The 25190-nt window shown below is 34.6% G+C and overlaps 1 protein-coding gene across 2 annotated transcripts in view; it reads right to left on the reverse strand.

Moving 5' to 3' along the window:
* Nucleotides 1-2455: 2455 nt before the first annotated feature.
* LOC119838184 (fatty acyl-CoA reductase wat-like) overlaps nt 2456-25190 on the reverse strand; it is a 33656-nt gene continuing 10921 nt past the window's right edge. The window contains exons 1-14 of one of the 2 annotated variants that reach the window (XM_038364027.1): nt 22699-22807; nt 19475-19728; nt 18597-18727; nt 13658-13780; nt 13238-13363; nt 12654-12799; nt 11352-11461; nt 10185-10262; nt 8976-9099; nt 8390-8515; nt 7304-7423; nt 6794-6923; nt 5845-5972; nt 2456-4971 (exon numbers count right to left, since the gene is read on the reverse strand). In XM_038364027.1, the coding sequence (XP_038219955.1) occupies nt 4884-4971; nt 5845-5972; nt 6794-6923; nt 7304-7423; nt 8390-8515; nt 8976-9099; nt 10185-10262; nt 11352-11461; nt 12654-12799; nt 13238-13363; nt 13658-13780; nt 18597-18727; nt 19475-19694 (1650 nt within the window). In that variant the 5' untranslated portion in view covers nt 19695-19728; nt 22699-22807 and the 3' untranslated portion in view covers nt 2456-4883. Of the gene's footprint in view, nt 4972-5844; nt 5973-6793; nt 6924-7303; nt 7424-8389; nt 8516-8975; nt 9100-10184; nt 10263-11351; nt 11462-12653; nt 12800-13237; nt 13364-13657; nt 13781-18596; nt 18728-19474; nt 19729-22698; nt 22808-25190 lie in introns of those variants that run through there. The other variant, XM_038364026.1, reaches the window with a different exon arrangement.

Consider the following 25190-nt stretch of genomic DNA (forward strand, 5'->3'; position numbering starts at 1 on the left):
AAAAAAATACGTGTTAAAGCATTGGTAGTATCTTCCTGTTAATCGTCTTAAATTTTAGGAATATAAAACTAACCGCGTCCTCACCGCTCGTGTATTCTTATCACTATATTGAAATAAAACCGTTTATGTGTATATCTTCACTAAAATTATCTAAAAAAATACTATTTTCGCGGTAAATTTAAACCCGAATTGTAAAAGATTCTATAGAAATACTGTGTTGTGCAAAACTTTCAATACAGTCGGGTAAAAACTAATAAAAACTTATATCATCGACACATTATTTTTACGTGCAGACGGGTTTTATTTCTAAATATAGGTATACATTCCATATTTTATTTATACACGACATAATACGTTTTAAAATTATATTTTCATATCATTTAACATTAATAAATCGGTAGTTATGCAACGAACATTCCATAGTGTTGCATTTATAATTTTTGCATTTATGTAACTCTTTCGTTTGTTATCTGTGGCTTTATACACGCATTGATTTTACATTTTTTTTTTTATTTGAGTCCAACGTTTGCGTAGTTTTTTTTATTTTTTATTTGCGTAATGGTTTTAATAATCGATTAACATTGATGGAAATTATTTTTGTTTTATTTTAATTTTTCGCCAGCTTCGCTCAATTGAAAGTAGATGGCGCTGTCAGCAAGTATTTTGAAGAACGCGTTCATATAAAAATAGCTCCTGTTGCTTGTGCAGTACAGAAGTATTTTCTTAAAACAGTAATAATTATTTGTAAAATAAATGCCGTGTGTAAATACACAGATAAACTGAAAAATTCTTGTGTATTATTTAAAAATTTTAGTATGAGTGATGTCTAGTGCCTTTATAATGTAAAATATTATTTTTTTCCCTTGTCGTCTTTACACGCGTTAGCAACCGTTTATATTATCTAAAAAATTAACTTTAAAGCCAATACATTGCTATAAAATTAACGTTTCTGGTTCAAGAATTTAAAAAAATGTAAATAAATATGTCCATCTAACTCGGCGATCCGACGTCGCTTATGTCTTGTTTCTCTTGTTATGATTTAAGTAATATATAAAAAAATCGGAAATGTAATTCTCTATAAATTAATATCGCATACATACTAGTTGATTATTTAGTATTTTAAATTAATGTTTAGATAAATCTGACAGTTTGAAATTTAATTATGAAAAACTGACATTCTTGGATTGTTTTCAATGAATCGATATTTTAAACGGTTGCTAAAGTGTGTACGATTTAATTATATTATTATTCCATATTATTGTTACGATTGTAACATGAATTACGTCAGACGTATTGCAATTAGTGGTTCTTGTATGATTAAAATGTTTTGTTAATTCGATTTGTATTTATTGATTATCAAATTGAAATCGGCTATTGGTCAATGTTCATTCTAAATTGTTTTTTGTGGAGAAATGAAAAAAAACATTGTTTAAGTACTTATATTTATCAAGAATGTGTGAAAGAGACAAGTATGTAATGAATTTGTTGTTATTGTCTCTTTCTAATGTTGTCTTGTCTGTGGTAAATTTCTATAGTTCGACGAGGCTTTTGGACGTATTTTATTAAAAATATAATTTAAATGTGTGCTTTAAAGTAACACTTATGACATCCTTAGTAATGGATTTGAATCATTTGATTGAAATTATAGTATTTTATGTTGTTTGGAAAACAACACTAATATAAGCGCAGCAGTAATAATGTACATCAAACATTGTTCTATGTATAAATATATTCTATGGATACACAAATTACTGTCTAGTGCGCAAGATTAACTAAACGAAAAAATGTTATCTTAACAGAAAAAAAAAGGTTGCAACAAAAACACACAGAAACTAAATTATCAGAGAATAGTGCGGCTTAGGTGCTACGCAGAGCGGTCTCGAATAACGAACGTTACGTCAAATATTGACAGTTTTGTCAAAATGGCATCTTGTTTTGACACATGTCGAAAAAAGCCTCGTCGAGCTATAACGTACTCTATAAAGTTGTACAGACTTCGGTGTTATCTATCGCTTACATAATAAAGTCTTGTAGATAGATATAAACTGTGCCAATAATATAACTAGATATGTTTCAGTTTTATTTTTAATTTAAGTTGAATAAGATGTGTATTTTTATATAATTATTATGAATAAATGTAAAATGCTATGTGTGATTTTATTTATTCCCCCAATAAGAGTATGAAAGTCCTAACGCATACACTTTTTTTTTAAATCTAGTTTGACCAGACTAACGCTATTATAACGAAGTAAGTAAAAGCATGCATTGCTTCCAAACATTCGTGTATTGTACAAATATATTTGGAGAAGAAAAAAAAGAAATAAAGGTCGTAAATGTCTTCATACACTTATGGGTTTTCGTCTTCTTAGGGATATAAGTGCTCGGCCTTAGCATCATAATATGTTTGATTCTTCAAATTATATAATGAAACTCAAGCGTGAATAAAACAAAGATGTCTGATTACTCATTTAATTACATACATCTATATACTATTTTAATTCTAAAATGTACAGATATGTCCAATTCCTTTATCCATTTAATTACTTTCATTTTGACACCAACCCGTGAAACCGAATAAAAAAAAATCTAAAAAAGGCGCGAATAATGTAAACATGATAAATTTAAAAAGTGAACATTTCTGTAAGCATAACATTTGAATTTATTTGACGAAGCAGAATTTCGTAATTCATATACATTAATCCCTCATAGGAGGCCTGTGACCTGGAAGTGGGAACATATATGGGCTGATGATGATACATTAATCACGCCAGAAGTTACACAAAAAAACCACAAGATTAAAAATACATCAAATTACCAGGTACAGATAATTCAGAAATCGAATGGTTCTGAAAAAACATAAAAAAGAAAATCGTTTCATAAAAATACACCTTTTTTTAAACTCATACAATTTCAATCAGTTTTTAATGAATTAGAATGATAATTCTATATTTGTCTATACTACGATAAAACTAATTTTATATCTACGGTACAATATATACACATAACATATTGTTTTGGTTTTGTTCGTTTAAAAACATCATTGTGAATATAAATAATGTTAATGTTATTACCATTTACCAGCGATGGAGGTTCAACATTTATAAATACCACAGCATAAAAATTAAAAATCATAAATGTAATTTTTTATATCTTGGATGTGGTTCTATTAACTATTTAACTTAAAAACTGTTTTATTAATAATAAAATATAATTTCTATTGTCTTAAAGCTTATGTCATGTTGAATCTCTCAAGCTATGACTAGGCAAATGAAAATATTTTCAATATGTAACGAAATTAAGACAGCAATAAAATAAATTTTAAACGTATTTTTCTATAGTATGGTGTGTAATGTGTATGTATTCATATTAAATAACTGTGTTACAGATTTGGCGGGAAAATAATTTAAACGGCAAGAGGCGAATTTCGAATAATAGTTACGGAATGTTGCTAAAATTAGTGATTCATAATAAATATAATATATATTATAACTGAAATATGCATAATTTGATTACATCGCATCTTAAAAGATTACAAAATTTTCTAATTTCGATGATCTCATAAACTTTATTTTATATAAATCTACATAAGGTATCAAACACAAGATGTTTGGCCAATAAACTGAATGAATTTAGCATAGACTAAAAAAGAAAATGTGCATAAATAATTTTTCTAGCTGTGGTTTATTCAATTATTCTTTTATGAGTAGGTATTCTTTCAAAGTGTTGTGACGTCATTATTATTAAAAAGGGGAATGTATGGTAACCATTTATTTTATATCTACAACTAAAGAAAATTTCAATGATAAAATAGGAATGTGAAATTGTTATAAAGGTATAACATCCACGAGTATACATTTCTTAGAAATATATGACTCACCATATTGATTGCCATACTGCCGAAAAATCAAATAAACTATAAACAACATTAACACACCACTAAATACTCAGACCAATTGACATATTTCTACATATTGATACTTATTCTATTCTAGGAAATTATATTATTATTTCCTTTGGGTTTAAATTCACGCCTCTATTCTGACAGCGCCGGTGCTTATAAATCCGCCATTGCTATGAAAACGGCGCCAAAATTCAAAATTTCTTTCCTCTTCATTCTTGGTTAGCCAAATTTTCTTCTTTTTGTTGTTAAAAAGGGACTGCAGTCATCAGCTGAGCTTTGCATTTTTGTGAATGTACATAGATGTTGTAGATGAGATGGTGTCTTATAGCGCGGATGATCCTTTGATTAGCTTATTGCGGTTTAATTAAAATTAAAAAAAATAGAAAAAATCGATCACGTGGCGGGTTTCGAATTCGTGTCATTTTGCCAAACCGCGGCAACATCTAGCCTCTCGGTCACCCGTGATCCCGCCTCAGCAATCGGATCTTTTCTATTCTCAGTTTTATTTTCCTAAGGGACACCCCGCGCTATCTATTGAGATGATTAAGTACCATCTCATAATATGAAATGACATTTCAGTGATTGCAATATTGTATTTTATTCTATTCTTTAAAAAAATCTCCATTTATAAAGCATTTCAATGCTGTGAAACTAAAAATTCAAACCATTGCGATTTATATAGTTTTCGTTCGTGACGTCAGCGGTTTCTGGCTGTCCGCTATAGGGACATTGGCGGTCAGTCACACATATGCAAAGCTTACGCCTCGCGGACTGCATCTAAGATGTTAAAGTTACATATTTGTCATTTTAAATTTAAACAAAAACAGCTTCTTTTTTATGCGGAAATAGAATGTTTTAGTGTAACACGGTTTATTTTGTAATGCCATTTGAATATTTTTAATAAACTGTTACAAAAACTATGTTTATTTTAGGGCATTGCCCGGCGCTGTCTATTATATATTTAATGTTTATCACGTTATAATTAAAATAATTTCGATAACATCGACCATAGACAATATATTATGAACACGTAGAATAAGATCCTAACTATCTGGTGAAGATAGTACAGTCTGAAACAAGAAAAAATTAAACTTTAAAACCTATACTAATAATATAAAGCTGGAAAGTTTGTTTGTTTGAATGTGTTAATCTCAGGAACCACTGGACGTATTTTAATTCGATGAATTTTGATCAGCTGGGCGCATTTGGAGAAGTTATTTTGGTTATTTATTACTAAAACTTTTAAAAGTTAAAATTGAAAACTTGCTTTTAGTGTAATATTATCATATTTAGAAACATACATTTATATGTATAAAAGAAAGAGGTGATAGTTCCACTATTTATAACTTAAGAACGGATTAGCCGATTTGACTGAAAATTTTGTGCAGAAGTAGCTTAGGACCAGGAGACGGACGTAGGTAAGGTTAAATGGGAGGAAATCGTTCATGCGACTATGCGGGCAAGGCCGCGGGCAGGAAGCTAGTTTGAATTAAAAAAAAAAACGAAAAAAAGAAAAAAAAAGAGCCCGCGTCCTTCGTGGTTGCATAACAACACCTGATCATCATCCCAATCCAAATATTTATAAGCAATTTAATAATATAAAACTTATTTTTATAAATATACTAGCTGACCCGGCAAACGTTGTTCTGCCTTACTCTTATCATTTAGGGGTATGAAAAATAGATGTTGGCCGATTCTCATAGATACCGGATAAGCACAAAAAATTTCATCAAAATCGGTCAAGCCGTTTCGGAGGGGTATGGCAACGAAAACTGTGACACGAGAATTTTATATATTAGATTTCAACGAATTTACGGATGTTATTTTTGACAAATAAACAAAACCACAGATAGCATTAAAACCATCAAAAACAATTCCTCTATCTAACCCTAAATCAACATAACATTGAATAAAACGCGCTTTAAAACCGTTCGAACCCTCACCTTTTCCACTTGATCCTGGCCTGCGGGAGAGTGTCGTCAGACTCCTTGAACAAGTAGCGTCGTATCCCCGCGAGATAGTGATCGAAATACTCCTCCCAGTCCATTTGTTTCATACTGAATGGGAATATCTGCAAATAATTAAAATTTATATATTATCTCCTTGTCTTTTCGTCATAGGGGCAACTGAGCTGGTGGTTCGCCTGATGGTAAGCGATCACCACCGCCCAGGAACATTCACAGAGGTAGCGCCTCTGTTAATGCGCTGCCCGGTTTTATAGGGTAAAGGATAAGAAAAGGATTATCAATTGGAAAGAGGGAATGGACTGGAAATTATGATACTACTGACACTAACGATATAGATAGATAGATGCATGTACAGGTAATACATGTACATACATACGAAGAGTGTTTTAACAAGTAAACCAATGACAATTTTGCGTTCACAGGTAACGCTATTGGATATGAATCGATAAGGGTATAAATATCTGTTAATATCTGATATAGGCTACAGGTAATATCAATTACAAGGATACCCTTACAAGTAACAGGTTATTAATGTTAGCACCTATTTATTTCAATCATTTTGTGATGCAGTTGACATTGACTCTATATATATTTTTTATGTCAGCAATGGTGGGTCGCCTGATGCCAAGCGCTAACAACGCCCATGAACATTTGGAGAGGCGTAAGGTCGTTTGCAGTCCTTACGCCTCTACAAATGGATGGGAATGGAAATGGAAAGGGGTTAGGAAAGGATTGATTAGAGGAATAAAGGTAAGGAATGGGAAGGGTAAAGAAAAGAATATGGATACAATTCTATATTGTAATAATACATGTTTATCTAATGGGGAACAGGTAACACTAACGTCAAGGGTAAATTTACAGGTAACACTACTAACAAGGATGCATCTACAGGTAAGATAACAAAAACGGGATAATATGATATTACCTGTTTATCTAAATCGGACGTATCGTCCCACAGTCGCCTCGTCCGCTGGTTACAAAAAGTGATCTCTTTTGTGGAGAAGTAACAGATGACTGACGAGAATTTGTGGATCTTACGGTACACTTTTAGCATTCTGTAATAGATCGATAAATTTATTTTATCGTAGTCACTTATTAAAAATAAAATTCAAGAGTGAAGGCCAGAGAAACTAAATAGAGCAATTGTTTCACATAAAAATGAAGCGCTAAATGTGTTGCTAAGCGTGAAACTCGATAACGGCTCGACCAATTCAGCCGAACAAATATAATAAACCGAATCTAAATGGACCAGATAACAAGGACCAGCTTAAAATAAAAAAAAATCATAAAAATCGGTTCATCCCATAAAAAGTTATGAGGCAAGAATCACAAAAGAATTCAGTCGAATTATGAACCATTTCTTTTTTGGAATCTGTTTAAAAAAATACCACGGGTGAAGCCAGGGCCGAGTGAAAATAAAATACATATTACTCACTGAGGTTTCCTTCCGACACACGAGGCGAGGCCGTCCACGAGCACGGCCGGGATCAAATGGAGGAAGAAGATGTATATTTGGTTCATTACGGCCGACTTGTTCAGTGTTAATGAAATGTACCTGAAATAATAATTTTTATAATAATCCAGAGTGGAGATGCAAGAGCTATAAGCTCGGGGGTGGAAGTGTCTAATGGCGTAATAGCGGGGAAACCCAATCCGGACCTGCGGGCCCGCGATGGTGAAACCGGTGCCGCACCTCTCTACACCCCTAGCCAGTCAGCTGGTGTTGCACCCTTGTTGCCATTTTAGGTAACTTTTTTGGGAGCCCATCGACCGAACTGGCAAGTCACCGTCTGCCACTATTTTTCAATTTTTCTATGTTGAAAAGGCAGACGCCCATAGTTCCCCATAGACCCAACCCACCAATCCATCGAACACCCTCATTCCATAGCCTAGTTTTGATCCTTGCCATTTTTACAATAGTCCTACATCGGCCGCGAAATGCCCAGGGCTGTATCTCTATAGTGCAGTCGTGGCCAGGCTGCAGCTGGTGTCCCACAACACATCAAAACTCTCTAAAGCCTCTGCGTGTTGGATCTGTGTCCCGACATATGCCTTCCAAAGAACCGGGTATTTATTTATAATAATAAACTTTATTTAGCACCAATTATACGTAAATATAAAAGAAAACAAACAATATAATACAGAGCCAACAAGGTTTTAGGTGTGATAGAGGTAATTGAGAAGTACCTACTTAGTATATATGCATACCTATATATTTAAAATGACTGGGAAGGGTAAAAAATGGAAAAAGGGAATGTATTCTTGATTTCTCATCCATTCTAATCCACTTCTTTATTCTCTCCTTCAATACTTTATTTACAAATTTTAGATTTTCCAAAAATAAAGCATGATTTGAAAGTGGTGGTAGTGGTGATGATAAATGTGGCACTGGTGGTGATAACAATGTTGATGACAATCGTGGTGATAAAGGTAGTGGTGATGATGGTAGTAGAGGTTATAGTGGCGATAATAAAGATGATGAGTCTGATGATGTCACTGCTGATGAATACATCTCACTCACCATACAGCGTTCGACAGCGGATGCCTGTCGATTCTCTCCATGTTCTGTCTCATAAATTCTCCCCATGTGATTTTGTTTTCTACCGAGCTGACGTAGTTGAAAATCGGCGGCTCTGAAGGTGGAGACCTGATTGGAGTAAAATCGATTGATTGAACGGTTGATTGATGGTTGATTGGTGGTTGATTGGTAGATCAATTGATTGAATAATTTAATGTTTGATCGATCGATTGTTTGATTGATGGACGATTGTCTGTTGAATTCTTGAATTTTACGCAACAACAAACTTGAATCAAGTTGCGCACTCGCTATCAACATGTTCCTAGCAGCACTGCGTGTTGCAGAGCTAGTAACGTCTTGTTGTAAATGAGATATATTTAAAGACTATATAATACTATCAAGCTAAACTAAAAAATTGGATCATGTTGTAAAGTTATCGCTTTAGAAGCGACATAAAACAAGTTTTTAGAAGCATAGAGGGCCATATGATGTTAACTGTTTTTTGTATATTTTTAGTTCTTAAAATAGAAATAGAAAAGTTTATAATCATCCTCTACTAATTAAGATTTCCATCGGGTTTCATCCTTACCTACTCCGATACTTCTTACAAACGTCAACGGAAGCGGCGATGAGGCAGTTAACCACTGAGTCAACGGGAACCAAGTCGGCGGTTACGTCCTTATCGCATTGAATCGTGCGGAGCATTCCCGTCACTGAAATAATATTAATGTCGGATATCAATTGTGTTTTAATAAGCTGCTGGATGAATCAGTCAGTTAACTTATAGATGTCGCTATTAATTTTTTTTTTAATGTCATAGCGGGCAACTGAGCTGGTGGTTCGCCTGATGGTAAACGAACACCACCGGCCATGAACATTCGCAGAAGCTCAGACCTCTTAGAATGCGCTGCCCGATTTTAAGGGAAAAGGGATAAGGAAAGGTTTGATGATTGGAAAAAAATAATGGACTGGGAAGGGCTAGGACAAGGAAATAGGCCTTAACTTCAAAGTCAAAATGTCAAGACTCTAGCTATCGAAAAATGAATATCGAATCACTTGGAAATATTGCGCATTTGTACGGACTGCGGCTTGGTGATCAACCAACCCAACTACACTCACTTTTTTAATAGTCCTTGTGATTTGTTGTGAATTTTTATCAACTGACTACATCAATTGTGTAGAATTGCAGTACAATAGAATATTGAGATCGAACTAATATAAAACACAATCCCCTTTGATTCTTAACATTATATATGTTATTTCTGTGTATTATATAAGTAGGTATTCTTTTTTTCCAAACAGTGAACACTGCCGGAATACTGTGGATGCCGTCTGCAGTCTGACTTACCTTCCTATATCCATCTAAGAGACATTAGACGAAAATGCAAACGAAATTGGGTAACTACTGTTTTTCACACAAATTTATTAACGTATAAAATACGTTTTAACCCATTAGAAGTTTTTTTGTGTGTGCGAGTCGAGTACGCTTCGGCACGAATTGGGTCAACTCTCGCCGGGGGAGAACCAGACCTCTACAGATAACCGGCGTGACATAGTCGCATGCTAATATGTTTCATACGGTGGGTGGGGGAGTCGGAGGCCGGAGGAAAAGGAAACGTCCTTTTTCTCACACTTTGTAATCCATTCCTTCTATCCAATCGTCAATCCTTTCCTTATCTCTATCTTTTTCACCATACCTCTGCTTTGTTCACGGGCGGTGGTGATCGCTTACCATCAGGCGAACCACCAGCTCAGTTGCCCGCTAAAACAAGTTTAAGGTTAAACAAGCTATACATACTACTTCCCACCGTGACTCCGGTCGGCCCGTACATATTGTCCAACCAACATTTCAATGGCTCATTCGCTGTGGAGATTACTGAAAAGTGAACAAAATAAATTTAGAAAATGCTTTAGTTTTACAATTAAATATACATCCGAAACTGTGGAACGATTTTGAGCTATGAATAATTTGATTTATCTGCTTTCATTAGCATTAAGAAAATAAGAATCTGTTAAAACATTTACTATTATTTTTATTTATATTTAAATAACAATTTTTGTTTGGTTCAAATTTTTTTTTACCCTTAAGCATATAGACATTTTTTCACGTAATTGATTAGGGTTGCCTCTTTTGCGTTTTGTCCAATTAATTAAAGTGATAAAGATGAGAGTGTAATAAGATAAAAATTTAGATAAAATTAAGCACCAAGTCGCATCTTATACCACTCTATCCTAAAACCCGATTTAAAAGTATCCTATACATATATTGTATGTGGTAGTCGAGCACGCTTCGGCACGAATTGGGCCAGCTCGCACCGGGGAAGTACCACACCCCCACAGAAGACCGGCGTGAAATAGCATACTGCTGTGTTTCGTTCGGTGAGTGGGGGAGCCGGAGGCCCATATCCTCTTCCTTACCCTTCCCAGTCCTTTCCTTTATTCCTCTCTTCAATCCTTTCCTAATCCCGTTCCAACTTGCAGTCGGCAATCCATTTGTAGAGGCGTAAGATCTACATTGGACCTTACGCCTCTCCAAATGTTCATGGGCGGTGGTAGCGCTTACCATCAGGCGACCCACCAGCTCCATTGTCGACGATGACATAAAAAAAAAAAAAAAAAAAAAATCCTAACTTAAACCTACCCATCACACTAATATCATAAATGTGAAAGTTTGATGATTGGATGTCTGTCCGGCAATCAGGCTGAAACTACTGAACGGATTTTGATGAAATTTGGTATACAGACAGGGTAAGACTTGGGTGATATACTTTTAATCCCGATTAAATGCTCCCTACGAACAGGAATCTTGATATCCGGGCGGAGCCGGGACGAGCGTCTAGAAGCAATATATTAATATTTAATACAAATTTCATCCAGAACCTATCATCCACTCATATCATTCCATACATCAATCCATTCCACACATCCATACCATCCTGACGAACATTCGAGATTATTATCTTACCGATAGCAGGCCTGAAGATTCCCAAAGGTACACCAGAGCAGGAATTCCGAAGTTCCTTCTCCGTTAGCGCCTTGGTAAATGTGTATGTGTTGGGCCATTCGCCTAGTATCCTGAGAATATCATCATCACCATTATCATCATCATCATCACCATCATTACCATCATCATTATCATCATAATCTTCATCATCATATTGACTCTTCGATCATTAGTTTCTATTAATACATAAAGAGCGACAAATGCAATCATCAAAATTTTTGCTAGTTTTAGTGCATTGTAAATCCGACTCTAAATAATTGTAATATGGTCCAATTCATTGTAGTGTACATTGATCATATTATGCCGATAAAATATTCAACGTGGATATTATATCGACCTATAAAATAAATCGATTAATCTGATACTTAAAACAATGACAATAAGATGGTTTTTGCTATATGTTTCCTTAGACTAGAATTTTACAAACACATTTGAGGACAGTTATAATTTCGTTATTGCAGCTAATACAATAATCGAAGTATCGGTTAATTATAACCGATACTTCATCATCATAACATTAAATTCCTTTGATAATACCATCATCATAGTTATCATTAACAAAAATTGTTTTTATAATTACATAATTTTGTTCCCATTGTTTGGTTTTCTAATAATACATTTATGTCTCTGTTGGATCCGGGTATGCAAATAAAAAAATTGAAAAAGTAAACTGACTCGGGCAATATATAAATTTGTTTATGTCGTTTAAGATTCGTATTCATTCGTATTATTAATAAGAAATAAAGAAATAATAAGAGCAAGTTGCTCGGGTAAAATCTCATTTGTTCTTGTAAGTTTGTCTATGGTCTGTTAGATTCATTTTATTAATAAAATCTGTTTTACAAAATGTCTGTAGGTGGTCTTAATTTTTTTAGAAATACCAAGTTTAAATATGTCCACATGGTAGGCACGAGCTTTCAAACAGAGAAAGAATCATCATAATTCAAAAATTTCCCCAGTCGAAAGTTCTACGGTTAACACAAATACAGTCAATTGAACTAACGATTAATATATTTTATTATTTTATATTATCCTAGCTGCACCCGGCAAACGCTGTTCTGCCTTACTCTTATCGTTTAGTGGTATGAAAATAGATAGAAATAGATGTTAGCCGATTCTCAGACCTACCCAATATGCTTACCAAATTTCAGAGGAATCGGTCAAGCCGTTTCGGAGGAGTATAGAGACTAACATTGTGACACGAGAATTTTATTTTATATTATATTAAGTCCTCATTTTGCAAGTGATTGAAAAATAACTTACTCAGGTAAAATCTCATTTATCTGCGCATCCGTAAGTTTGTCTATGGTCTGTTGGATCCTGCTGCAGTCGGCTTCCAGCGGGTAGAACTTCTCTTCTATGCTAGACAAGTGCGAGTTTGAATATGCCGTTGATATATGCATGAACACCTGGAAGAATAACAAAAAATTTGAGAAATCAATGTTATACATACATCCTATCCTTCCTACTAATGTTATAAATGCGAAAGTTTGTAAGGAAGTGTGTGTTTTTTTCTCTTTCACGAAATAACTAATAAACCGATTGCAATGAAATTTTATACGTAGATAGCTGAACAACTGGAATAACATATAGGCAACTTTTTATCCTGTTTTACTACGGGATACGGACTTACGCGGGTGAAACCGCTGGGCGCAGCTAGTAAACTATAAATTCAAGTATCAGTTGTGATATCGTATAAAACTGACTGTGTTAAAAATAATAATGTATTTTTTCAAGAAACTTCACGAACCTATATAACTTCAATTGTAACGAAACAACTAATTGTTCAGGATTTTCCTTTGAATATATTAAGTGTTCTGAAGTCTAGATTGATCCCTAGACCATACCTTTAGGTCTCTCATTTCCCTGGCCAATTGTAAGAGATATAAAGACGCCTGCACGTTCGTAGCCAGTGCTGCTCTCAGATGCTCGTCGAACTTCACCGTTGCCGCGGAGTGGAAGATCATATTTACCTGGAATATCATCATCATCATCATCATCATCATCTTTATCATCACCAGCCTTATCACCATCATCGTCACTATTAGCATCACTTTAATTATAAAAGTTGCTTTGATTACTTTAATTTTAAACTACTTAATTTCATTTGTAAACTCAATAAAAAATTCTCAAAAACCCTCATTATATTTATTACATATATTGGGGCCCAGCTCATAGTTTTTGCTTCATTAAAAATATAAAATTCACATTTTAAAATATATTTGACGTTTATTACTAATATTTATCTTTCATCAATATATACTCACCTTTTCGATAAGTGTTTGTCTGTCCTTTATGTTGAGACCTAAGCCAGGACGCTCGCAGTCCGCTGGGATGACTACAATCTTGTGCCTGAACTTTGGTACCTCCTCCTTTAGCCGATCGAACATCTGGAAAATAAAAAGTTATTTAAAGTACTAAATGTGCCCTACGGAATCACCCGCATCAGTATGAGGAACGTGTTCATAGCGTGTTGTTATATAGCCTTCTTCGATGAATGGACTATCTATGGTAAAAAATTCAATTCGTTCCTGAGATTATCGTTTTCAACGAACAAACAAAATAAACAAACTAATGCGATTTAAAATATAGTAAAAGAACAGTATCAAACTAAAACTAACAGAAAAACACCTAAAATGTTAAATGGAAGAGCGGCACCTCCTGACACAAGCATTTTTTTTTGCTTACTAGAAGTTTTCCAATCGCCAAACAGTTTAATACAATAATTTAATTAATGAAATAAATAATTTGAATTTTAAAGAAACTAAACGAAATCCGAAACGGTATGAACTATTTTTAACTTCCGACCCAAAGACCCAAAAATGATTTATGAGTGTGGGAGTCGAGCACCATTCCAGGCTTCAGGACGAATTGGGCCAGCTCGCACCGGGGAAGTACCACACCCCCACAGCAGATTGACATGAAATAGTAGCATGCTAGCGTGTTTCGTTCTGTGACCGTGACCTGAAGACCCGTATCCTTTTCCTCACCCTTCCAGTACATTCATTTGTTCCCACTATCAATCCCTTCCTTAACGATTTTCCTTAAAAGCGAGCAACGCATTCGCAGCTTCAAATGTTCAGGTGATCGCGTACCATCAGGCGAAACACCAGCTCAGTTGCCCGCTATGGCATAACAAAAATATATATTGTGTGGTATATTTACATCATAATTAATAATGTTGACTTGCTTCAAATATACCTATATATCTAGGGGGATGGATAAATAAATGATGATGATGATTATGATGATAGAGATATCAAATCTCCGTTCGCTAGGGTGCTGGATTATTATAACTAACTCTCAAAGGAAGCCATGTCAATGCAGTGTGTTGATTGATACAATAAATAATAAAATACAATACATGTATATCTGGTAATTAATTTCGATAGAATATAGAAAACATATAACACAAGTAAAACAAAACGTTGATAAGGAAAATAACACAATTTTATTCATTATTTACAATAAATCGTTCATACAAGAACATTTACAAGAATCACATAAAGTCCTCTTGAAAACCAATATTTACCAATATGCAAGCGTTAAGGGCAAACACTAACATCAAACCTTGACCGACTTATTGATATTATTATAATAAATATTATTATATTATATATGTAGGTGTGTTAATTGTTCACATCGTGACTGCAGTAAGCATATCTATCGTTCGCATCAACCTATTTCGGTTCAATGTTAAGATAAATTTATTACATCTATCGGATTAAAGACGCTTCATTATTCTATTAAACTAGCTGTTTGCGTCGGCGTCGCCCGTGGTACATACAGCCTATGTCACTCAGTGAAGTTGCAGCTTTCTAATGGTGAAAGAAGTTTTGAAATCGGTCCAGTGGTTTTTGCGTGAAAACGTTACAAACATAGAAAATACAAAATGTTCCTCTTTATGACATTAGTGTAAACGTATGTGTGAGTATGTCAAGCAGCAGTCTCTCACGACGTTATCCTGTGTCTCATATGTATATTTAAGTTTTTGTACTCTACCAATGTTGTGAGGACTGAATGAAGATGCTTTTAATATTGTACTAGCTGCGCCCCGCGGTTTTACCCGCGTAAGTCCGTATCCCGTAGTAATATCGGGATAAAAAGTTGCCTATATGTTATTCCAGTTGTCCAGCTGTCTGCGTACCAAATTTCATTGCAATCGGTTCAGTAGTTTTTGCGTGAAAGAGCAACAAACACACACATCCTTACAAACTTTCGCATTCATAATTTTAGTAGGATTATGTACCTATAAATTTGTATTTTCATGCCGTTTTTTAAATATTCATCAAACAAACATGCATAAATTAGCAACTAGAAACTTTGTTGTGTACTGCAAATTTGCGAATCGTTTATGTTCACGTTAAAGCGTTAATGATGCAATTACGTATCTATTAAAAAGTATAAGCCGTTCAGTTATCCATCCTAATTATCCTATCCTACTAATATTATAAATGCGAAAGTTTGTAAGGATATGTGTGCGTTTGTTGCTGTTTCACGCAAAAACTACAGAACCGATTGCAATGAAATTTGGTACGTAGATAGCTGGACAATTGGAATAACATATAGGCAACAGGCGCAGCTATTATCATATAATAGCTATAAATGAATTACAAATTACAATATGACGTTAAGAGTGGAATTGAGAAGGTCACATTCATAGTGTGAGACTTAGTATTTGCTCGTTAAAAATAAATAAAAAAAATATAAAGCATAAAAATTAAACTTGACTCCTTCAACCTTCACTAAAATCTGTTTAGTTGTTTTCTCGTGAATATTACACAAATTGTTAAATTTATTTATTTCTTGTTCTGCTCGGATTATAGTTAAAAGTCGAGGGTTCGAGACCGGAGGAGAGAGCAAGAACAAAAAAACTAATTTCAAATTGTCTCCGTATATACTGACTACCAAGACACGAAACGGTGAAGGAAAACATCATGAGGATATTCGACGCGTGGAATAATCAAAAGTTCGACTACATGAGATTCAGATGGGCAGATGCCACACTTGGCCACCTTGCTGTGATTATGGCCTGAACCCTCATAAAAGGTCTGTGTCCCTGGTATAAATATCCCAAACAAGGTCCATGTTTGGGATATTTATACCAGGGACATGGTGGTGATGGTTAACAGTAAAATAATCAATCACACTAATATTATAAATGCGAAAGTTTGTTTGTTTGGATGTTTGTCCGTGAATGACGCTGAAACTACTGAACGGATTTTGATGAAATTCTGTGTACAGACAGGGTCTGAGCTGACTTAGGTGATAGGATACTTTTTATCCTGATTAAATGCTCCCTTGGAATAAAACAGGTATCTTGATATCCGGGCGAAGCCGGGATTAGCATAAATTAGAAAATAATAATATTGTTTAAAGGCAGTTAGAAATTATTCCAAAGTAATATCCTATGTAGCTTTATAGTCACGTGATTATAATATATAATGGATATGTTAAATTAAATAGGCACACACAATTACTATAATTTGATATAAAAATTATTCCCAAGAAACATTATGAATTAGGTTTTACCACGCCAAATATGTAAAAAACTGTATTTTTTATTATTTTATTAGTATTAGAGTAATGAGGAAAGCAACGAAGCTTAAGAGGTATGTTATTAGTATTTTCTTGTGTTTTATTTTACGCGAGTATTATACATTTAGAAATTAAAAAGAGCTCGCTGTAAGGTGTTCGAAACGTCGGGTTAATAATATAACGAATAAATCGCGTTTAAAATCCGTTAAAAAGCTTTTAATTTCGAAAGGTACGTTATTTTTATAATATTAACATAACTATGCTACTTGACATTGAGGAGTCACCGGCTTTCAAAAGAAACGAAACATCTAAATAGGTCTACCCAGTCGAAAGCTCAAAGGCAACAAAGTCATAAAAAATTATAATCCTATAGATACATTATTCTAAATCGTTTAATAAGGTAGCAACCCCAAGTGTATTTGACCTTATAAGAAGCTCAAAACCACGCCGACCTCAGGCCAGTCCTTAACAAATAACTTCAAAACATGTCGCGTAGCATGAAGGTTTCACATTCAGTGTGTTTACGCATTGTCAATATTTGTCTGTTTACATTAATAATGCATTACCGAGAAGGCGGGAAAATTGGTCAGGTGCAAATCGGACTCACGACGAAAAATAGTAATACATCCAATTTATGACCGTGCCAATCGCTGCTTAACCTTGATTTTTATTTATCGGAAACAAAAATATGTCATCGCTGAAATTTTCAACCGAAACTATCACGGTCCATGAGATACAGATTGGTGACGGACAGACAGACGGAACTCTAAGTAATAGGGTCCCATTATATTCTATTTTTTTTATTTTTTTTTTATTATTTCTGATAGGGAAGCGCTTGACCACGACCTCGCCTGATGGTATCTACGGAACTCTATAAATAAGTGCATTGCGCTTGACTAAGGAAAGTTATCAGCATGAGACTTAGGAAAATAAATTTAGGAAATTACTAAGGTTAAAGTATTCTTGAGAGAATCAGTCACTTTAGTCGGTAGGAATCCGATATAACCCACGGCTCCTTCCCCGGGTGCCGTGGGTATCTTATGCAATATTTCGACTTTAAACTCTGTTATCAGCATAACGCATCTAACTAAACGTAATTAATTAATTACGTGTCGGCAAACTGCATACATTTTGCTCACTGCTCCCAGGAATCGCGCAGTTTAATTAAATAAATATAAGAAAAATACTAATATTTAATAACAATAGTTCAAAAACGTAAAATACACTATAATTATATAACACTAAAATTTTCGTAAATCTAAAAAGTTTTAATTAAATCTGTCCATTTAAAGTAAGTGAAAATCGTGCCCGAAGGAGCCGGTTACAAATATACAAACAGACAAGTGAAGCTTACATAAATCCTTAAATAATGAAGGTTACGCATTTATCACATTAGAGATATAGTAGGATATATTGTGGGAGTCGAGCACGCTTCGGCACGAATTGGGCCAGCTCGCACCGGAGAAGTACCACACCCCCACAGAAAACCGGCGTGAAAAAATAGCTAGTGATTGGGGGAGCCGGAGGCCTTTTTTCTTCTCCTCACCCTTCCCAGTACATTATCTCTTAAAAGTGGGCAGTTCATTCTCAGAGGTCTGAGTGGCGGCGGTGGTGATCGTTTACCATCAGGCGAACCACCAGCTCAGTATGACATAAAAAAAGACTTACCGGGTCATCAAATATTTCTTCGATCCTCGTATAAATGTCTTTCCCCCTTTTCTGCCGCACGAGAAGGTACAAATTTTCTACCCCGGGACAGCTGCGGAGCAATTTTTCTACCAGGATCTTGCCCAGGAATCCTAGAAAGTAAGAAATATAGCAAAAGTGATGTACCATGTCCCATAGGTGTTTAGGGCAAATGCATTTTGTGAAAGTTTGTTTGTTTGGATGTTTGTCCGTCAATCACGCTGAAACTACTGAATAGATTTTGATGAAATTTAGTATACAGACAGGGTATGAGCTGACTTGGGTGATAGGATACTTTTTAAACGCTCTCTTTGGGAACAAACAGCAATCTTGATATCCGGGCGGAGCCGGGACGAGAGTCTAGTTGATAATAATTTTTCTATACTAGGAACCTGGGACTCAGTAGTTGAAAAATATCTCTTTGTCTTAGCTGTCTATGTATAGTTAGACAAGAAAAAACTAATATTAATACAATAGCAGCCTATATTAATTTACTATTGAATTTTAATTATATTATTGATATTATTATTATTATATTAAATAAAATAATAAATAAATTAGAGAATATAATAAAAAATAAAAAATGCTATTTATAAAATTCTCGTCATCGTCTCGTGTTACAATGTTCATTACCATAACGAAACGGCTGGACCGATTCTCCTGAAATTTTGTGTGCATATCGGGTAGGTCTGAGAATCGGGTAACGTCTATTTTTAAATTGTAATTTAATTAACTGTTTATCTGGTATACATATAACTTGTTTTTGTAATTGTGAGATCTGAACATGCATATAAGAGTAATTATCCTTATACGATATAAGTCTGTATCGTGGATTTAATTTAAATAAATAATCAACCAACCTGTCGCGCCGGTGATCAATACATTTGCACCATTATAAAACTTCTGGATCTCGGACAATTGCCTCGTCTGATTCATATTCTGATCCACAATCTCCCTCGAACATTCCACGCAGAAACTATCGATAACTTTTCTATCGACGGAGGGCAGCACCGCGTCGCATGTTCCATTTTGATTTTTGAAATTTTCCCGCGCAATTCCGTTCAATTTTGTTGACGCCATTTTGTTATTTCGTCCTACTGTAGTGATGTCATTTCTGTGGACAAATCGATATTGTTTTTTAGTTATTTGCGTGAGTAATAATTCGCCGGTTTGTTTCACAAAAAACAGATCGGTGTCCGTTGATAGACACTTCTAAAAATATCAATAAACATCGCAATACATTGCGCAGCACACGCATGTGCTAAGTCAGTCTATTTATGCAATTTTTCCTTGTCAACTCAAACTATGTATTTATAATATTAAGCCTTCATTCTTAATATCATAATTGCTATAACTTATTTGTGTTTCTCATGTGTTTTTTTTTTGTAATTGCGCTTAACAATAGAACGTATTAATTGTATTTGTTTCTTTTCTTATTAAGTGTCATTTGAGTTATATTTTTTAATGCAGTTAAAGAATGTTAAATGGCTTAAAGAGTCGCAGTTTAACCAAAGTTTAACTCTATATTTAACACGAAGTACCTCCATAAAGTAAACCAAACACATCTTACTAATTGATAACACAATTTTTATAATGGGGAAATCTTGCATAGATACCTACGACCCTTGCGGAAGTGGCAGTGGGCTATGTCGGATTCCCACCGACTAAAACCCCACTGCTTTCCGTCGAGCCGCTTTAGGGAAATGGTTCTTGTTGGAATTCGCTGATGACCCCATCTGGAGGAAGCAATGCAGGCCTGGCGCAGACCTAGAGCGGCTATTTGCCTTCCGTACCCTCCTATGGGCGGTGTGAGTGGAACATGTCTCGCGCCGCCTCACCGCACCGGACGATGGATGACGTCCCTGATCAATGGATCAGGGAATCCGGGCGATGGCCCGGCGCCCTTCGTTAAGGAGGCCGGTTGCGACCGGCCATAACAAATATTTAATATTTGATTTGGACTTAAGTAACCACTTGGACTTAATTATCCACTATCGATGCGAATGCTACATTACAATACAATTAATGTAGGTACTATTTGTTATTTGACATGCATCTCTGAGGCTCTCTGAGCTAGTAAATTTTTTCATCAATCTGTTTTTTGCTCACTTTAAACGTAGTGTTTGCATGAAGATCTAGATGTGATACATCTAAGAATGCCATTATCCTACTAATCCTACTAATATTATAAATGCGAAAGTTTGTAAGGATGTGTGTGTGTTTGTTGCTCTTTCACGCAAAAACTACTGAACCGGTTGCAATGAAATTTGGTACATAGACAGCTGGACAACTGGAATAACATATGGGCAACTTTTTATCCCGATATTCCGACGGGATACGGACTTACGCGGTGGAAACCGCGGGGCGCAGCTAGTATGCATAACAAAAAAACGAGTCTCTACAGTATTAAGCATATTCCTCGCCGGAAGCCAACTCTGGGTGTAGCACTTATGTTATGAAGTAAAGGATTGCTGAAGCGTGCTCCGCTACCATATACCAAAATTCATCATAATCCATTCAGTAGTTTCAACGTGATTGACGGACAAACATCCAAACAAAAAAACTTTTACATTCATAATATAAGTGTGATTAATCACCTGAAAGACAACCTTAAAACATTTCCTTAAGACTCAATTTTGACCCACTTAAAACGAACAGGTTTAATTCAAACTTTGTACATTTATCAAAGATTCCGATCTTTACCGACAATACAATAATTTAATGAGTTACTCTTATTATCCTGATTAGGATCGCCAGGATTAAATGTCCTTATGTACAAGAGCAAGTGAGCTAATTCAGTTGATTCCGCCATTAAAGAGCGTATATAGTTTTTTTTAACTATATTTATAATTTTAATTTAAAGTCGGTTGAAAACAAACAAACAAAGAATTCGTAAATAACGCAGTATCGACATACGCATGTATGAATTGAGAAAATCATTAAGAACTTTTTCCTCTTGTTATTATCGTTCTATCTCATTGTTTTACTTGTATTTATTATATTATTATTTTTTTATCTTGCATAATAAAAATGAAAGTTCGTGCGAATGTGTCCTATATTTTATCGGATCTGTGATGTTTATGAAATTATTTTACTAGCTTCCGCCCGCGGCATTGCCCGCCAATATCAAGATTCCTGTTTTATCTAAAGAGCATTTTATCGGGCTAAAAAGTATCCTATCACCCAAGTCATTATACCAAATTTTATCAACATCCGTTATGTAGTTTCAGAATGATTGACGGACAAACATCCAAACAAACAAACTTTCCATTTTATAATATTAGTGTGAAGTATGATTCTAAAGACGCGTTCTGCCCCAGGCTGGTTGTGATCAGATTAATTTGTGTGTTTATTGAGATAAATCTATGAAAGGACTTCACCCTTAACACTACGCCTACATGAAAGCTATAGCTTAAAGCCCGATGAACGTAAGTTTCTCTAATAAAAAAAAGTACCAAATTAAACGTATAGAAAAGTTATGAAAACCTAATATATAATTACTTCCTATGCTCACTAAACGTAACATTCTGTCGACTAAGTTAAACTTAATCGCAAACTAAGATATCGCAATTTCATCACGTACATATAACGAGATAAGAAATGCATTAACCATCAAATAATCAGTATAATAAATGGCTTCATTGATCGTCTTTTGTGGAAAAAGCAAAACTGTTTTTATGTAATTGTTAATATTTTTTTTTCTTGAATGCAGGCCAGCGCAAGGACTTTTTTGACAAGAATTCAAATGTCAAGACATCAAAAAAAATATATGTAATTTTTTTCAAATTCGATATTTGAATTAATTCGAATGTATTAAAAAAAATTATGGGCCTCTAAGGCGGTTTAATTTTACAATTTATAACGTAGTTGTGTATTTTACCGCCGTTCATCTCTGGTAAACTGTAATTAATAAAAAAGAATCTTAACCATTTAATAAATTGAAATTTATGACACAAATGAATACGTTATATAATTTTGTATTTAGTTTCAGTGTACAAATGTATCTTGTTAAACGAATTTGTATAGAAGATATTAGAAGATGCAATCTAAACATAACAATGTTTATTTAAAAAAATATACTCACATAAAATACAATTTCCGTACGTGTTTTCACTCACAAACCGTAAAGTCAAATGACAAGGTTTTGCGAAACCAGCCGAGTTTTTAAAATGATGTGTGCATAAACCATTTTCAATAATGCATGTAAGGTTGCCTCTGTGTGTAATAATCGATTGACAATATATACATTTTTTATATTTTTCAACCGACTTCAAAAACGAGGAAGAACTCAATCTCAATTCGACTGCATTTTTTTATTACCTCAGAACTTTCGGCTGATTTTGACGATTATTTTTTTTTATTTGAAAGCTGGTGCTCTCCGTGTGATACCAGTTAAATATTGTCTAGTTCTGACAATTTGAAGGCAGTTTAGTTTGAATGAGATTTTGTGCCACTGCATTTGCGTAGACCATGTCACTGAGATAGTAAAATTCTTTCGTTGATTTATCATTTGTACTTTGTACATACGAATACAAATCCAACTAATATTATAAATGCGAACGTTTGTAAGGATGTGTGCGTGTTTGTTGCTATTTCACGCGAAAACTACTGAACCGGTTGCAATGAAATTTGGTACGTAGACAGCTGGATAATTGCAATAACATATAGGTTTCTTGTGTTGCGTACAGTACATTTATAACTAGCTGCGCCCCGCGGTTTCACCCGCGTAAGTCCGTATCCCGTAAAAATATCGGAATAAAAAGCTTGCTTATATGTTATTCCAATTATCCAGCTATCTACGTACCAAATTTTATTGCAATCGGTTATGTAGTTTTTGCGTGAAAGAGCAACAAACACACACACATCGTTACAAACTTTTGTATTTATAGTATTAGTAGGATTAGCCACCCGCCCCGACACCCCCCGTGGTACAATATACCCAGCCAAGCATTCAGGACCACGAACGTATCCAACAGTGGACGAATTTTTAAAACCGGTATAGCAGTTCCTTAGTGCATTGAAACAAATAAACGAAAAATTATCTTCTAATTTTAGATTATTAGTACAGAAGTAAAGATAAAGCAGAAAAGATACTCATAATTCATAATAAGTCATTTTATGTAGGGCAATATAAGCTTTTATTATGTTATATGTATTCGCAAGGTCCTAGTTGGTAGCCTGATGGCAACTAACTAAAAATATCGAAATAAGACATTATGAAATGTTTAAACTAATGTAAAATTTTAATTAACAAACACACGCCCCTCCCCCCCCCACACACACATATACATTCACACACACGCATTAATAATAATAACAGATTGAATACGCTTCTCAAGTTTATGCCATTATGTCAATATTTGAAGGCCGTATAGAGCGCCGCAATAACTTATTGTCAGCCCTACTATATAATGATTCTATATACATGTTATTGACCCTGACTTTTCACCTCGTTAAAGATATACAATAAATTTATACGATCAGTAATCATTCAACTTCCCTTTTTGGGCGCATAGGCCTCGACTCATCTGCTTTTTCGAAGCATTTTTCAGCGCTTCCTATAAAGAAGCCAACATTATTATGGAGATGCTTTTTTACTAGAAGTCATGTTTGTTTGATCTGTGTTTGATAATGGCTAAACAGCTGTAGCGATAGTGGTGAATTTTGGAGTAGAGATAGTTAAATTTCTGAAGTTAAACGGTATAGCCCGTATGAGTCAACTACGATAACTTTTAAAGCTTTTTTTTTATGTCATAGCGGGCAACTGAGCTGGTGGTTCGCCTGATGGTAAGCAATCACCACCGCCCATGAACATTACTTGCCTAAGTAGTGCCTCTGCGAATGTGTAGGTCGCTATTAAGGAGTAAGGAATAAGGAAAGGATGTTCAGGAAAGTAGGAATAAACTAGGAAGGGTGGTGAAAAGAAAACGGGCCTGCGATTAGTTAGTAATATGAATCAAGACGTTTACATTACATCATGCATAAATTATATACACATATATATAAGGACATAAGTGTTTGCTATTTGTTAAATAAAATATATATATCACGAAGCGAGATTGGAACCTGCGTATCACCATAACGAAGCTCCGCCTTCGAGTGGTAAGGTGTAGGGTTAATATATTTTTTATTTATTTAATTCTTCAACAAAATTGTACATAAAAGAAACCTAATATTAACTAGACGCTAGTCCCGGCTTATACGCTATCAAGATTCCTGTTTTATCCCAAGGGAGCATTTAGTCGGAATAAAAAGTATCCTATCACCCAAATACCAAATACTGTATACCAAATTTCATCAAAATCCGTTCAGTTTCAGCGTGATTGACGGACAAACATTCAAACAAACTTTCACATTTATAATATTAGTGTGATTTGAATAAGGAAGAGTGCAGTTATTGAGCGATCTCATCACTTAATTATATATCTTCAAGGCAACTATAACAAAAGATATCAAACTAATGGTGGGACGAGATTCATTAGCAAGAATATTATATAGTAGCTGCGCCCCGCGGTTTCACCCGCGTAAGTCCGTATCCCGTAGGAATATCGGGGTAAAAAGTTACCTATATGTTAT

The sequence above is a fragment of the Zerene cesonia genome, unplaced genomic scaffold (assembly GCF_012273895.1).
Source record: "Zerene cesonia ecotype Mississippi unplaced genomic scaffold, Zerene_cesonia_1.1 Zces_u001, whole genome shotgun sequence".
Lineage (NCBI taxonomy): Eukaryota > Metazoa > Arthropoda > Insecta > Lepidoptera > Pieridae > Zerene > Zerene cesonia.